Source organism: Oncorhynchus mykiss, chromosome 25 (assembly GCF_013265735.2).
Source record: "Oncorhynchus mykiss isolate Arlee chromosome 25, USDA_OmykA_1.1, whole genome shotgun sequence".
Taxonomy (NCBI): Eukaryota; Metazoa; Chordata; class Actinopteri; order Salmoniformes; family Salmonidae; genus Oncorhynchus; species Oncorhynchus mykiss.
In genome coordinates, this window is record NC_048589.1 from 402996 (window position 1) to 417705 (window position 14710).

The 14710-nt window shown below is 41.7% G+C and overlaps 2 protein-coding genes across 3 annotated transcripts in view; one reads left to right on the top strand and one right to left on the bottom strand.

The window, feature by feature from the left end:
* Window positions 1-14710, top strand: part of LOC110505206 (MAM domain-containing glycosylphosphatidylinositol anchor protein 2) — a 232727-nt gene that overhangs the window by 47513 nt on the left and 170504 nt on the right. The gene's annotated exons all lie outside the window — the stretch shown is intronic.
* LOC118944195 lies at window positions 11170-13996 on the bottom strand. Its single transcript, XM_036962461.1, has 2 exons — window positions 13755-13996; window positions 11170-13336 (listed from the first exon to the last, which is right to left on the bottom strand). The coding sequence occupies exon 2, from the start codon at window positions 13153-13155 to the stop codon at window positions 11926-11928; it is 1230 nt and encodes a 409-aa protein (XP_036818356.1). The 5' UTR covers window positions 13156-13336; window positions 13755-13996; the 3' UTR covers window positions 11170-11925.

Here is a 14710-nt window from a genome sequence, read left to right on the forward strand (position 1 = left end):
TCAATGCTGCAGAAATGTTTTGTTACCCTTTCCCAGATCTGTGCCTCGACACAATCCTGTCTTGGAGCTCTACAGACAATTTCTTCAACCTCATGGCTTTGTTTTTTGTTCTAACATACACTGTCAACTGTTGGACCTTTTATAGACAGGTGTGTGCCTTTCCAAATAATTTCCAATCAATTTTATTTAATTTATTTAATTTATTTTACCTTTATTTAACCAGGTAGGCAAGTTGAGAACAAGTTCTCATTTACAATTGCGACCTGGCCAAGATAAAGCAAAGCAGTTCAGGTGGACTCCAAGTTGTAGAAACATCACTAGGATCATCAATGAAAACAGGATGCAGCTGAGCTCAATTCCCGAGTCTCATAGCAGTACTGGCAAAGTACTGTAAACTTATGTAAATAAGATATTTCTGTTTTTGTTTTTTTATTAATTTGCAAACATTTCGAAACTGTTTTCACTTTGTCATTATAGGGTGTTGTGTATATTGATGAGGAAAACAATCCTGGCTGTAACATAACAAAATGTGGGAAACATCAAGGGGTCTGAATACTTTCCGAATGCACTGTATACAATATATTTATTTTGACTATTTTCTACATTTTTATAATAATAATGAAGACTTCAACTCTATGATATAACACATATGGAATCATGTAGTAACCAAAAAAAAGTGTTAAACAAATCAAAATATATTTTATATTTTGAGATTCTTCAAAGTAGCCATCCTTTGCCTTGCACAGCTTTGCACAGTCTTGGCATTCTCTCAACCAGCATAATGAGGAATGCTTTTCTAACATTATTGAAGTTGGTCCCACATATGCTGAGCACTTGTTGGCTGCTTTTCATTCACTCTGCAGTCCAACTCATCCCAAACCATCACAATTGGGTTGAGATCAGGTGATTGTGGAGGCCAGGTCATCTGATGCAGCACTCCATCACTCTCCTGCTTGGTCAAATAGCTCTTACACAGCCTGGAGGTGTGTTTTGGATCATTGTCCTGTTGAAAAACAAATAATAGTTCCACTAAGTGCAAACCAGATGGCATGGCGTATCGCTGCAGAATGCTGTGGTAACCATGCTGGTTAAGTATTCCTTGAATTCTAAGTAAATCTCCGACAGTGTCACCAGCAAAGCACCATCACACCTCCTCCATGCTTCACGGTTGGAACCACACATGCGAAGATCATCCGTTCACTGCGTCTCACAATGACAAAGCGGTTGTGACCAAAGGACAGATTTCTACCGGTCTAATGTCCATTGCTTGTGTTTCTTGGCCCATGCAAGTCTCTTCTTCTTATTGGTGTCCTATAGTAGTGGTTTCTTTAAAGCAATTCGACCATGAAGACCTGATTCCTTCAGTGTCCTCTGAACAGTTGAATTTGCGATGTCGGACGATTTTTTAAAGTTATATTTATTTATTTATTTGTAATAATGACAATTACAACAATACTGAATGAACACTTATTTTACTTTAATATAATACATCAATAAAATCAAATTAGCCTCAAATAAATAATTAAACATGTTAAATTTGGTTTAAATAATGCAAAAACAAAGTGTTGGAGAAGAAAGTAAAAGTGCAATATGTGCCATTTCAAAAAGCTAACGTTTAAGTTCCTTGCTCAGAACATGAGAACTAACTATAGCTGGTGGTTCCTTTTAACATAAGTCTTCAATATTCCCAGGTAAGAAGTTTTAGGTTGTAGTTATTACAGGAATTATAGCACTATTTCTCTCTATACCATTTGTATTTCATATACCTTTGACTATTGGATGTTCTTATAGGCACTTTAGTATTGCCAGTGTAACAGTATAGCTTCCGTACCTCTCCTCGCCCCTACCTGGGCTCGAACCAGGAACTCATCGACAACAGCCACCCTTGAAGCATCGTTACCCATCACTCCACAAAAGCCGCTGCACTTGCAGAGCAAGGGTAACAACTACTCCAAGTCTCAGAGCGAGTAACGTTTGAAACGCTATTAGCGCCCACCCCGCCAACTAGCTAGCCATTTCACATCGGTTACGCCAGCCTAATCTTTGTAGTAGATAGGCTTGAAGTCAAAAACAGCTCAATGCTTGAATCATTGCGAAGAGCTGCTAGCAAAATGCACGAAAGTGCTGTTTGAATGAATGCTTACGAGCCTGCTACTGCATAACATTGCTCAGTCAAACTGCTCTATCAAATATCAAATCATAGACTTAATTATAACATAATAACACACAGAAATACGAGCCTTTGGTCATTAATATGGTAGAATCCGGAAACAAAATGTTTATTCTTTCAGTGAAATACGGAACCGTTCCATATTTTATCTAACGGGTGGCATCCATAAGTCTAAATATTACTGTTACATTGCACAACCTTCAATGTTATGTCATAATTATGTAAAATTCTGGCAAATTAGTTTGCAACGAGCCAGGCGGCCCAAACTGTTGCATATACCCTGACTCTGCGTGCAATGAACGCAAGAGAAGTGACACAATTTCACCTGGTTAATATTTCCTGCTAACCTGGATTTCTTTTAGCAAAATATGCAGTTTTAAATACATATACGTCTGTGTATTGATTTTAAGAAAGGCATTGATGTTTATGGTTAGGTACACGTTGGATCAAAGACAGTCCTTTTTCCGAGAATGCGCACCGCATCGATTATATGCAACGCAGGACACGCTAGATAAACTAGTAATATCATCAACCATGTGTAGTTAACTACTATGATTGATTGATTGTTTTTATAAGATACGTTTTTAATGCTAGTTAGCAACTTACCTTGACTTCTTACTGCATTCGCGTAACAGGCAGGCTCCTCGTGGAGTGCAATGTAAGGCAGGTGGGTAGAGCGTTGGACTAGTTAACGGTAAGGTTGCAAGATTGAATCCCTGAGCTGACAAGGTAAACATCTGTCGTTCTGCCCCTGAACAAGGCAGTTAACCCACCGTTTCTAGGCCACCATTGAAAATAAGAATGTGTTCTTAACTGACTTGCCTCGTTAAATAAAGGTGTCCAAAAATACCAAAAATACAGATTTCCGATTGTTATGAAAACTTGAAATCGGCCCTAATTAATCGGCCATTCCGATTAATCCGTCGACCTCTAGTCTGTTGCTTTAGCTCTGTGAAGCATTTTTTTGGGCTGCAATCTGAGGTGCAGTTAACTCTGTTTTTTTATTTTTTTTATTTTACCTTTATTTAACCAGGTAGGCAAGTTGAGAACAAGTTCTCATTTACAATTGCGACCTGGCCAAGATAAAGCAAAGCAGTTCGACAGATACAACAACACAGAGTTACACATGGAGTAAAACAAACATACAGTCAATAATAAAGTATAAACAAGTCTATATACAATGTGAGCAAATGAGGTGAGAAGGGAGGTAAAGGCAAAAAAGGCCTTGGTGGCAAGGTAAATACAATATAGCAAGTAAAACACTGGAATGGTAGTTTTGCAATGGAAGAATGTGCAAAGTAGAAATACAAATAATGGGGTGCAAAGGAGAAAAATAAATAAATAAATTAAAAACAGTTGGGAAAGAGGTAGTTGATAGGGCTAAATTATAGGTGGGCTATGTACAGGTGCAGTAATCTGTGAGCTGCTCTGACAGTTGGTGCTTAAAGCTAGTGAGGGAGATAAGTGTTTCCAGTTTCAGAGATTTTTGTAGTTCGTTCCAGTCATTGGCAGCAGAGAACTGGAAAGAGAGGCGGCCAAAGAAAGAACTGGTTTTGGGGGTGACTAGAGAGATATACCTGCTGGAGCGTGTGCTACAGGTGGGAGATGCTATGGTGACCAGCGAGCTGAGATAAGGGGGGACTTTACCTAGCAGGGTCTTGTAGATGACATGGAGCCAGTGGGTTTGGCGACGAGTATGAAGCGAGGGCCAGCCAACGAGAGCGTACAGGTCGCAATGGTGGGTAGTATATGGGGCTTTGGTGACAAAACGGATTGCACTGTGATAGACTGCATCTGTTGCAGAGGATAAGTTCATTAGAGTTAACTCTGGGTCTTCCTTTCCTGTGGCAGTCGTCATGAGAGCCAGTTCATCATAGCGCTTGATGGTTTTTGGGACTGCCCTTTCAAAGTTCTTGAAATGTTCCTCGTTGGCTGACCTTCACATCTTAAAGTAATGATGAACTGTCGTTTCTCTTTGCTTATTTGAGCTGGTCTTACCATAATATGGACTTGGTATTTTACCAAACAGGGCTATGTTCTGTATACCACCCCTACCTTGTCACAACACAACCAATTGGCTCAAACGCATTAAGGAAAGAAATTCCACAAATGAACCTTTAACAAGGCACACCTGTTAATTGAAAAGCATTCCAGGTGACTACCTCGTTAAGCTGGTTGAGAGAATGCCCAGAGTGTGCAAAGCTGTCATCAAGTCAAAGGATGGCTACTTTGAAGAAACTCAATTATAAAATATATTTTGATTAACAGTTTTTTTTGGTTACTACATGATCTGTATGTGTTATTTTATAGTTTTGATGTCTTGTAAAAATTAAGAAAAACGCTTGAGTAGGTGTGTCAACTTTTGACTGGTGCTGTATACAAGGAGTACAGGTAGTGTATCAGTATACTGGGGTGCGAGGTAGTTGGGGTGATTGAAGTAATATATACATGTTTGGTTATGTGATTGATTGACATACTATATAAATGTAGGTAGGGGTGAAAAGCAGAAAGTCCTGGTAGCCCCTTGATTATGTCTTCAGCAGTCTTATGGCTTTGGGGTAGAAGCTGTTTAGGAGCCTTTTCATCCTAGGCTTGGTGCTCCGGTACCACTTGCCATGCGGTAGCAGAGAGAACAGACTGGGACTTGGGTGGCTGGAGTCTGACAATTTTTAGGGCCTTCCACGGACATATACACGTCCTGGATGACCGGGAGCTCGGCCCCAGTGATGTACTGAGCCGTACACACTACCCTCTGTAGCACCTTGCGGTCGGATGCCTAGCAGTTGTCATACCAAGTGGTGATGCAGCTAGTCAAGATGCTCTCAATGGTGCAGATATAGAACTGATGCATATCATTTGAAGACCAGGTTCAGAGAAGGCTAATGTATTGTATTTATACCCCCCCCCCCCCCCAAAAAAAATGGAAGTAACGGAAATCTGTTGGATACACCACGGAACCATCGGTGTGAAAAGTGAACACATTCTACTGCCACAGAATCTCTTTGCAGTGCTTACACTTTGAATGTATTATTTTTGGTGCATTCCAGGTAATACTTGCTTCGCACCACCAAGCAATATAATTCATTCCGTCACCATGTTCTGCCCCCGACTTGCAAAGTGGAGATGGATAGAAAGCTCCTGCCACTTGGGAGAAAGTATCATGTAGCCTACACTACAGTGCTTATTCTGCCCTTGAGTTGCTTTCCCATGCAAAACTAGACAGATAGCTAACAACTAAATCTTCAATAAAACTCCCAAGGCGTGACTTTTCTTGAATGAATATATTGAAAACGTTTATGTTGTGAAACTGCAAAATACAGAAAAGAATATACTTTAGTATTCAATTCACACCGAAACACTGTGGCTGTACATTATACATTTGAAGTTGCATAAATACAAAGCACGCGCTAAGGTACCATGCATCTGGCATGATGCCAAACCATATAGCTAATTGTTACTCATATGGTAATTGGCTCCTTTCATTACTCTAATAGTGTACAACCATTTATGTAGAATAACAAAGCATATTACACTAGGAACAGTAACAAAACTACAGTATTGTATATTTTACAATTCGTTTGTATGACGCACGAGCAAGTAATACAGCTAACGACATACATGAAAGGCATTGCAATTTGTGAGTAAATGCAACCAACATTGATATGTAAGCAACTCTATCAATAACAAGATTATAATCATTAGCTAAACGCTTGAATTGAACTTACAAACAAATATTTTCCAAGGCTGAAGCGTGACAAGAAATAACTACATTGAAAGACCTGCAGCGTAGCGTTGTTTGTAGCTGCTTCTATGCGTGCAGAACAAATTCTCTACTTCCTGTTTGCGTTGTCTTTCTAAGTACCAGAAACATCCACTAGGGGGCAAATAACACCATTGCACACAATGAAAATCCAATTGAACCATTGTAATAAAATAATCTATTACCTTCTAACAGGATGGCAGCACACTCCCCGCCTGGTATAATGAAATTGTGCCACTATGAAATAAAACATATCAAGAAACAAATAATGTCCTTTCTATTTTTATATTTTGTCTCTAGGATGTTTCAGAAAGAAGAACAACAATCTCTGAGATTGGTCTCAGAAACACCTTAGCAGCTCCTTGCTTGACAATTTTTAGTTCTACTTTCCTAACCTTTTTGTCAGTACTGGGAAAGGTTTTTACCACAAGCCCGACTGGCCAGTCATTTCTGTGTGCCTGACTGTCTTTCAATAAGACAACATCTCCCACTTTTACATTTGGCTTTTCTGCTGTCCATTTTCTGCGTCTCTGCAGCGTTGTCAGGTACTCCTGTCTCCACCTTTTCCAAAAGGTGTCAGCAAGACACTGGAATTGCTTCCACTGTTTTCCATGAAGGTCGTTCATGCTGAAGTATCCAGAAGGGGCTGAGGTAGCGCTGGTCTTTTGTGTAAGTAACATTGAGGGTGTGAGAATGGTAGGCATGTCAGGGTCGGTTGATACTGACACTAAGGGTCTCGCATTGATTATTGCCATAACTTCAGACATAAGAGTGCTCAAGACCTCATGTGTGAGACGAGTGGACCCCGTCTGAAACAGCATAGCATCAAGAATACGTCTGGCAACCCCAATGAGTCTCTCCCAAGAACCACCCATATGAGACGAGTGTGGAGGATTAAATATCCAAGTACATCCCTTATCTGAGAGGTATTTAGTCAGTTCTGAGTCATTTGTGTCGATACCCAGTTCCCTGCAGGCACCTATAAAGTTTGTACCTCGATCAGAGCGTAGCACTTTTAATTCCTCTCTGAAGGCTTCATGTTGCACACAGTGAATGATTGCTGTTTTGGCTTGTAACAACTCACTTGTACTGCATGGTTTATTACAGTCATGCCAGCCTCTGCAGCTGTTGGTGTCTGCACCTTCATGGAAGGATCTGGCAACATGAATGAGTCGTGCTGTGGCTCGATTGAGAGCTTTCCAGCTTGAGAACCTCTCAAAGCGATGAGAGCCGAGTTGAGCTCCAGAAACTTTAGAGGCAAAGACAGTGACGTCTGGTCGAATCTCTGCATCTTTGTGAGGCTCTACAAGGTCAAAATTTATGTTCTCAGGCTTACTCGAGTTTGTTTGGGTCAGGAACGGTGGACCTGAGAACCAACTAGTGTGTTTTAAGAGCGCAGCAAGTATGGGCCTGGTTGCATGGTCTGCTGGATTGCTGTCAGTGTTTACATAGCACCACTGATCTGGATGGGTAGACTTCCTGATGCGAGTTACCCTATTGGCAACATAAACGTAGAATCTTTTGGTGACATTGTGAATGTAACCGAGAACTATCTTACTGTCTGAACTTGGCTGCATGTACATCAATGTCCATTTCGTCTTTGATCAGTTCATACATCTCAACAGCTAGCAAAGCCGCACACAGTTCTAGGCGTGGGATAGTGTGGGCCGGACGAGGGGCCAATTTTGATTTCCCCATGACAAATCCAACATGGCATTGACCTTCCGAGTCAATAACTCTCAGGTAGGCTACTGCTCCTATGGCTACTGTAGAGGCATCCGAGAAGATGTGTAGCTCTCTTCTTTGAGTGGTAGACAAGGAGACTGGGATGTAGGTCCGCTGAATATTCATATGTTCCAACTCCATCAAAGATTCCTTCCACATTTTCCATTCCTCTTCTTTTTCTGTGGGAAGAGGGGCATCCCACTCACTCTGATCAGAAGAGAGTTCTCTGATTAAGGCTTTACCTTGCATTGTTATTGGAGCCACGAACCCAAGGGGGTCATAAAGACTATTCACTGTGGACAGGATGCCTCTCCGCGTAAAAGGCTTCTCATTGTGGGACACCTGGAATGAGAAGCTGTCTGTTTCCAGGTTCCAGGAAAGTCCCAGACTCCGTTGAAAGGGAAGAGGATCCACTCCTAGGTCCAGATCTTTTAAGTCTTTTGCACGGTCCTCCATAGGGAAGGCTTCCATAACTGTTTTGCTATTGGATGCAATCTTGTGTAGTTTCATGTTGGACTCCGCCAACATTGCTTGTGTTTTTCTTAGAATGTTGATAGCTTCTTCTGTAGTACAGTGCCTTGCGAAAGTATTCGGCCCCCTTGAACTTTGCGACCTTTTGCCACATTTCAGGCTTAAAACATAAAGATATAAAACTGTATTTTTTTGTGAAGAATCAACAACAAGTGGGACACAATCATGAAGTGGAACGACATTTATTGGATATTTCAAACTTTTTTAACAAATCAAAAACTGAAAAATTGGGCGTGCAAAATTATTCAGCCCCTTTACTTTCAGTGCAGCAAACTCTCTCCAGAAGTTCAGTGAGGATCGATGAATGATCCAATGTTGACCTAAATGACTAATGATGATAAATTACAATCCACCTGTGTGTAATCAAGTCTCCGTATAAATGCACCTGCACTGTGATAGTCTCAGAGGTCCGTTAAAAGCGCAGAGAGCATCATGAAGAACAAGGAACACACCAGGCAGGTCCGAGATACTGTTGTGAAGAAGTTTAAAGCCGGATTTGGATACAAAAGGATTTCCCAAGCTTTAAAAATCCCAAGGAGCACTGTGCAAGCGATAATATTGAAATGGAAGGAGTATCAGACCACTGCAAATCTACCAAGACCTGGGCGTCCCTCTAAACTTTCAGCTCATACAAGGAGAAGACTGATCAGAGATGCAGCCAAGAGGCCCATGATCACTCTGGATGAACTGCAGAGATCTACAGCTGAGGTGGGAGACTCTGTCCATAGGATAACAATCAGTCTTATATTGCACAAATCTGGCCTTTATGGAAGAGTGGCAAGAAGAAAGCCATTTCTTAAAGATATCCATAAAAAGTGTTGTTTAAAGTTTGCCACAAGCCACCTGGGAGACACACCAAACATGTGGAAGAAGGTGCTCTGGTCAGATGAAACCAAAATTGAACTTTTTGGCAACAATGCAAAACGTTATGTTTGGCGTAAAAGCAACACAGCTGAACACACCATCCCCACTGTCAAACATGGTGGTGGCAGCATCATGGTTTGGGCCTGCTTTTCTTCAGCAGGGACAGGGAAGATGGTTAAAATTGATGGGAAGATGGATGGAGCCAAATACAGGACCATTCTGGAAGAAAACCTGATGGAGTCTGCAAAAGACCTGAGACTGGGATGGAGATTTGTCTTCCAACAAGACAATGATCCAAAACATAAAGCAAAATCTACAATGGAATGGTTCAAAAATAAACATATCCAGGTGTTAGAATGGCCAAGTCAAAGTCCAGACCTGAATCCAATCGAGAATCTGTGGAAAGAACTGAAAACTGCTGTTCACAAATGCTCTCCATCGAACCTCACTGAGCTCGAGCTGTTTTGCAAGGAGGAATGGGAAAACATTTCAGTCTCTCGATGTGCAAAACTGATAGAGGCATACCCAAAGCGACTTACAGCTGTAATCATAGCAAAAGGTGGCGCTACAAAGTATTAACTTAAGGGGGCTGAATAATTTTGCACGCCCAATTTTTCAGTTTTTGATTTGTTAAAAAAGTTTGAAATATCCAATAAATGTCGTTCCACTTCATGATTGTGTCCCACTTGTTGTTGATTCTTCACAAAAAAAATACAGTTTTATATCTTTATGTTTGAAGCCTGAAATGTGGCAAAAGGTCGCAAAGTTCAAGGGGGCCGAATACTTTCGCAAGGCACTGTAGCTACTGATGTCAGACCATCATCGACGTAGAAGTTCCTCACTACATATTGCTTGGGTTCTGACCCGTGTTCCTTCTCACCCTGTAGCGCTGCTCGTCTCATGTAGTAGATGGATACGGCTGGTGAAGGGCTGTTCCCAAATACATGCACTTTCATCCTGTACTCGGTTATGTTTCTATCTGGGTTGTTGTCTTCATACCAGAGAAACCTTAATTAATCTCTGTGATCCTCACGTACACCAAAACAGTAAAACATTTGTTGCACATCTGCTGTTAGTGCAATGCAATCCTTGCGGAAACGCATTTGGACACCCAAGAGTGTGTTGTTTAAGTCTGGACCACTGAGCAGAACATCGTTAAGTGACACGCCTTGACACTTAGCACTGGAGTCAAATACTACTCTTATTTGTTCAGGCTTTTGTGGATGGTAAACACCAAATATGGGCAGATACCAACGTTCTTTGTCTCCCTCTAGTGGCTGTGAAGGTTCGGCTTGGTCGTTATCCAGCATCTTTTGCATGAAGTCAATAAAATGACTCTTCATGTCAGGCTTTTTGTCTAAAGTCCTGCGAAGTGATGTGAGACGGTTCATGGCCTGCTCCCTGTTATTAGGGAGGCGACGTCTAGTGGGGCGAAAGGGTAGTGGAGCCACCCAGTTGTTTCCATCATCCTGGAAAACCTGTTTGTCCATAATGTCCAAGAAGGCTTTGTCCTCCACTGATGGTGCTGGTTTATCATCGTCTTGTGTTTTGTCGAACACGGAACATCCCAGGCTGTCTGTGTTCACAGTTGTGATTGGATCTCTCGAGTGCACTGTAGAGGGAGAGATGTGTTTCTGAGCTACGCTGTTGTAGTTCTCTTTTACCTGGATGATGTCAGGGCAAGGGCTCAGATAGGATGTGCGACCATTTTGAAGTATGTTTGTCCTGAACACGTTAACATTGGCTGGTCGGTGAGCCGTTCCCAGACAGACCTCACCCACGATGACCCAGCCGAGGTCGAGTCGCTGTGCATAAGGAGTGTCGTGGGGCCCATTGATTTGCTCTCGTACCTTGTGTACCCTTAAGATGTCTCGTCCTAAGAGCTGGAGGATGGGAGCGTCTGGGTCCACTGCTGGAATTTTGTCCATAACTGGTTGCAGATGGGGATGATGATACGCAATGTCGGGGGAGGGAATCTCCATCCTATCGTCTGGCATCATATCACATTCTATCAGAGTAGGGAGAGTGAGCTGCATGTGTCCATCTATAGACTCCACCATGAAGTTGACGGCTCTCCTGCCTGAAGTCTCTGTTACCCCAGAACACGTCTTCATGGTGTATGGAGCGGAGTTGTCATTGATGTTGAAGAGACTGAAAAACTCTGTCTTGGCCAGAGATTTGTTACTCTGTTCATCAAGCACTACATACATTTTGACAGCTTTCTCTCTTTTCCCAGCCGGATAAGCTTTGACTAGGCATATTTTTGAACATGATCTTGGATTGACTGCCTCACCACAGATCTCTGTACACTTTGAGGTGACAGATAGAAGAGCATCGTCACCTTGCTCCCCACCATGCTCTTTCTCTGCTGTAGCGGTGTCTGTATATGAAGGGGCTGGGCCTGGATGCAGAGCAGCAAGATGCCTGTCGCTGTCGCACTCAGAGCACTTGATTGAAACCTTACAGTCTTTAGCTCTGTGTTGAGTTGACCCACAACATCGGAAACAAATGCCATTGTCTTTGAGATATGATTTGCGCTCATCTAGAGTTTTGTATCTAAACCCACAACACTTTTTAAGAGGATGAGGCTTGTTATGTATTGGACAGTGATGGTCAGGGTTTTCAACCTTTGTCTTACTGGGTTTGGTTTGGTGGTCTGAGGCCTCAGATGACACATCTGTCTTATATACAGTCACAGGTGTCTTGCTGCTGTACCTGGCAGGTTTCTCACTTTTCATGGACACCTGGTTAGTTGAGGTGTAGAGGGTGAAGCTGGGGTCATTTCTAATTTTCGCCTGGTTCCTGATGAATCTCGAGAAGAACGAGAATGGTGGGAATGCTACCCGATAGTCCTCCTTATATTTGGATCCCTGTGCTATCCATTTTTTTGTAAACTGAATGGAAGTTTCTCTACAATAGGGTTTACCCCCCGAGATGTGTCCAGATAAGCGAGGCCTGGAAGGTACCCTTCTACTTTAGCACACTCCAGTTCAAGAAGAATGTCACCTAGTTCTCTTAGTTTGTGATTGTCTTTGTTAGCCAGTTTTGGAAAATCATAAATTTTCTTCAACAGTGCATTCTCGATCACTTCGGGTCTACCATAGCACTCTTCTAGTCGTTGCCAGACCATGTTAAGTCCTGCTGTTGCGTTGAAAATATGGACAGATCTAATTCTGTTTGCTTGCTCAGATGACTCTGCCCCTAGCCACTTGGTAATTAGATCTAACTCTTCCCCGGCTGATAAATTCAAGTCTCTGGTCGCATTGAGAAAGGATGCTTTCCATGCCCAATCATTTTCAGGACGATCATCAAACTTCAGGAGTCCGGAACTCACCATCTCACGGCGTAGGAGGTACTTGATGAGGTCTGGTGCCACTTGTGACTCAGGGAAGTTTTGTGTGTGTGACTGGAAGTGGGCTTGTTTTCCATTTCCACCATGCTGCTGTTCCTTTCTTTTGAACGGAGAGTCTCTGCTCATGTTCTGTTGTTTGCTACTTACTGGATTATGGCATGTAGCTGGGTCAACACTAAGCTCTTGTTTCTCCACTTCAAATGGAAGTTCAGCAAAGTAGGGCCTAGCATGTTGTTGCACATACTCACATGTACGTTGGACTGGACTTAAGGGCTGTGTCCCTGTGTCTAGTTCTTTGCAAAGCTCTCTGCGTTCTGATCCTACAACTACTTCAAAGGCTGCAGCTTCAGCCAACGCAGCAGCAGCTGCTCTCTCAACTTGGAGAACATATAAACTTGCCTCGAGGTCAGCTTTTTGCTTCAACAAGCTGGCCTCTATTTCTGCCTTTTGTTTCATCAAGCTGGCCTCTATTTCTGCCTTTTGTTTCATCACAGAAGCTTCCTTCTCAGCATAAGAGACTTGTGCGCGTGCTGCGTCCGCCTTGGCGCGTGCTTTGATGGCTGCAGAACTCGCCGTTGAGGATCTGCTTGACTGTTTTGATGACCTTGATCTTGTAGATTGAGACTTGGTCCCAATGTGCTGAAGAGGCTCTTCCATCTCTCTCTGTTGAACACCTGACTCTGGTTGTTGCATCGTAGACTGCTGGTCTTCCCTAGGATAAGAGGCTTTGTTGGCTGATGAACGTAGAAACATAACCACCGTGTGCAGTTATTCTTGAGCTTGAGCCCGCTGTGATGATGTTTTTTCACTATTCTGCCCTTGAGTTGCGTTCCCATGCAAAACTAGACAGATAGCTAACAACTAAGTCTTCAATAAAACTCCCAAGGCGTGACTTTTCTTGAATGAATATATTGAAAACGTTTATGTTGTGAAACTGCAAAATACAGAAAAGAATATACTTTAGTATTCAATTCACACCGAAACACTGTGGCTGTACATTATACATTTGAAGTTGCATAAATACAAAGCACGCGCTAAGGTACCATGCATCTGGCATGATGCCAAACCATATAGCTAATTGTTACTCATATGGTAATTGGCTCCTTTCATTACTCTAATAGTGTACAACCATTTATGTAGAATAACAAAGCATATTACACTAGGAACAGTAACAAAACTACAGTATTGTATATTTTACAATTCGTTTGTATGACGCACGAGCAAGTAATACAGCTAACGACATACATGAAAGGCATTGCAATTTGTGAGTAAATGCAACCAACATTGATATGTAAGCAACTCTATCAATAACAAGATTATAATCATTAGCTAAACGCTTGAATTGAACTTACAAACAAATATTTTCCAAGGCTGAAGCGTGACAAGAAATAACTACATTGAAAGACCTGCAGCGTAGCGTTGTTTGTAGCTGCTTCTATGCGTGCAGAACAAATTCTCTACTTCCTGTTTGCGTTGTCTTTCTAAGTACCAGAAACATCCACTAGGGGGCAAATAACACCATTGCACACAATGAAAATCCAATTGAACCATTGTAATAAAATAATCTGTTACCTTCTAACAGGATGGCAGCACAGTGCTGTATGTTGATAAGTCTTGCTAAGCCTATGGGTTCCCCTACAGGAACTACACCCCCCTGTTCAGCTGAAACGGTGGCACAGGGAATGCAAAAATATTCTTACAAATATTTAACCTCCACACATTAACAAGTCCAATACCTCAAATGAAAGATAAACACCTTGTTCATCTACCCAGCGTGTCAGATTTTTTAATTGTTTTACGGCGAAAATACAGCATATATTTATGTTAGACCACCACCAAAACAAAGAAAAAACGTAGCCATTTTGTACAACAAAAGATAAAATGACAAAAGCAGGATAAAAAAAAAAAATCATTCACTAACCTCTTGAAAATCTTCATCAGATGACAGTCATATGACATGTTACACAGTACATTTATGTTTTGTTCAATAATATGCATTTTATATCCATAAATCTCGGTTTACATTGACGCCATGTACATTGACGCCAAAATGTCCGGAGGAATTATAGAAAGCTACGCCAGATAACAGAAATACTCATCATAAACTTTGACTAAAGATACATGTTCTACATATAATTAAAAAGATACACTGGTTGTTAATGCAACCGCTGTGTCACATTTTTTTTTTACGTTACGGAAAAAGCCTAACATTGCAATAATCTGAGACGGCGCTCAGACGTATTTCTCCGCTATGTTGGAGTCAACAGAAATACAAAATTACAACATAAATATTCCCTTACCTTTGATG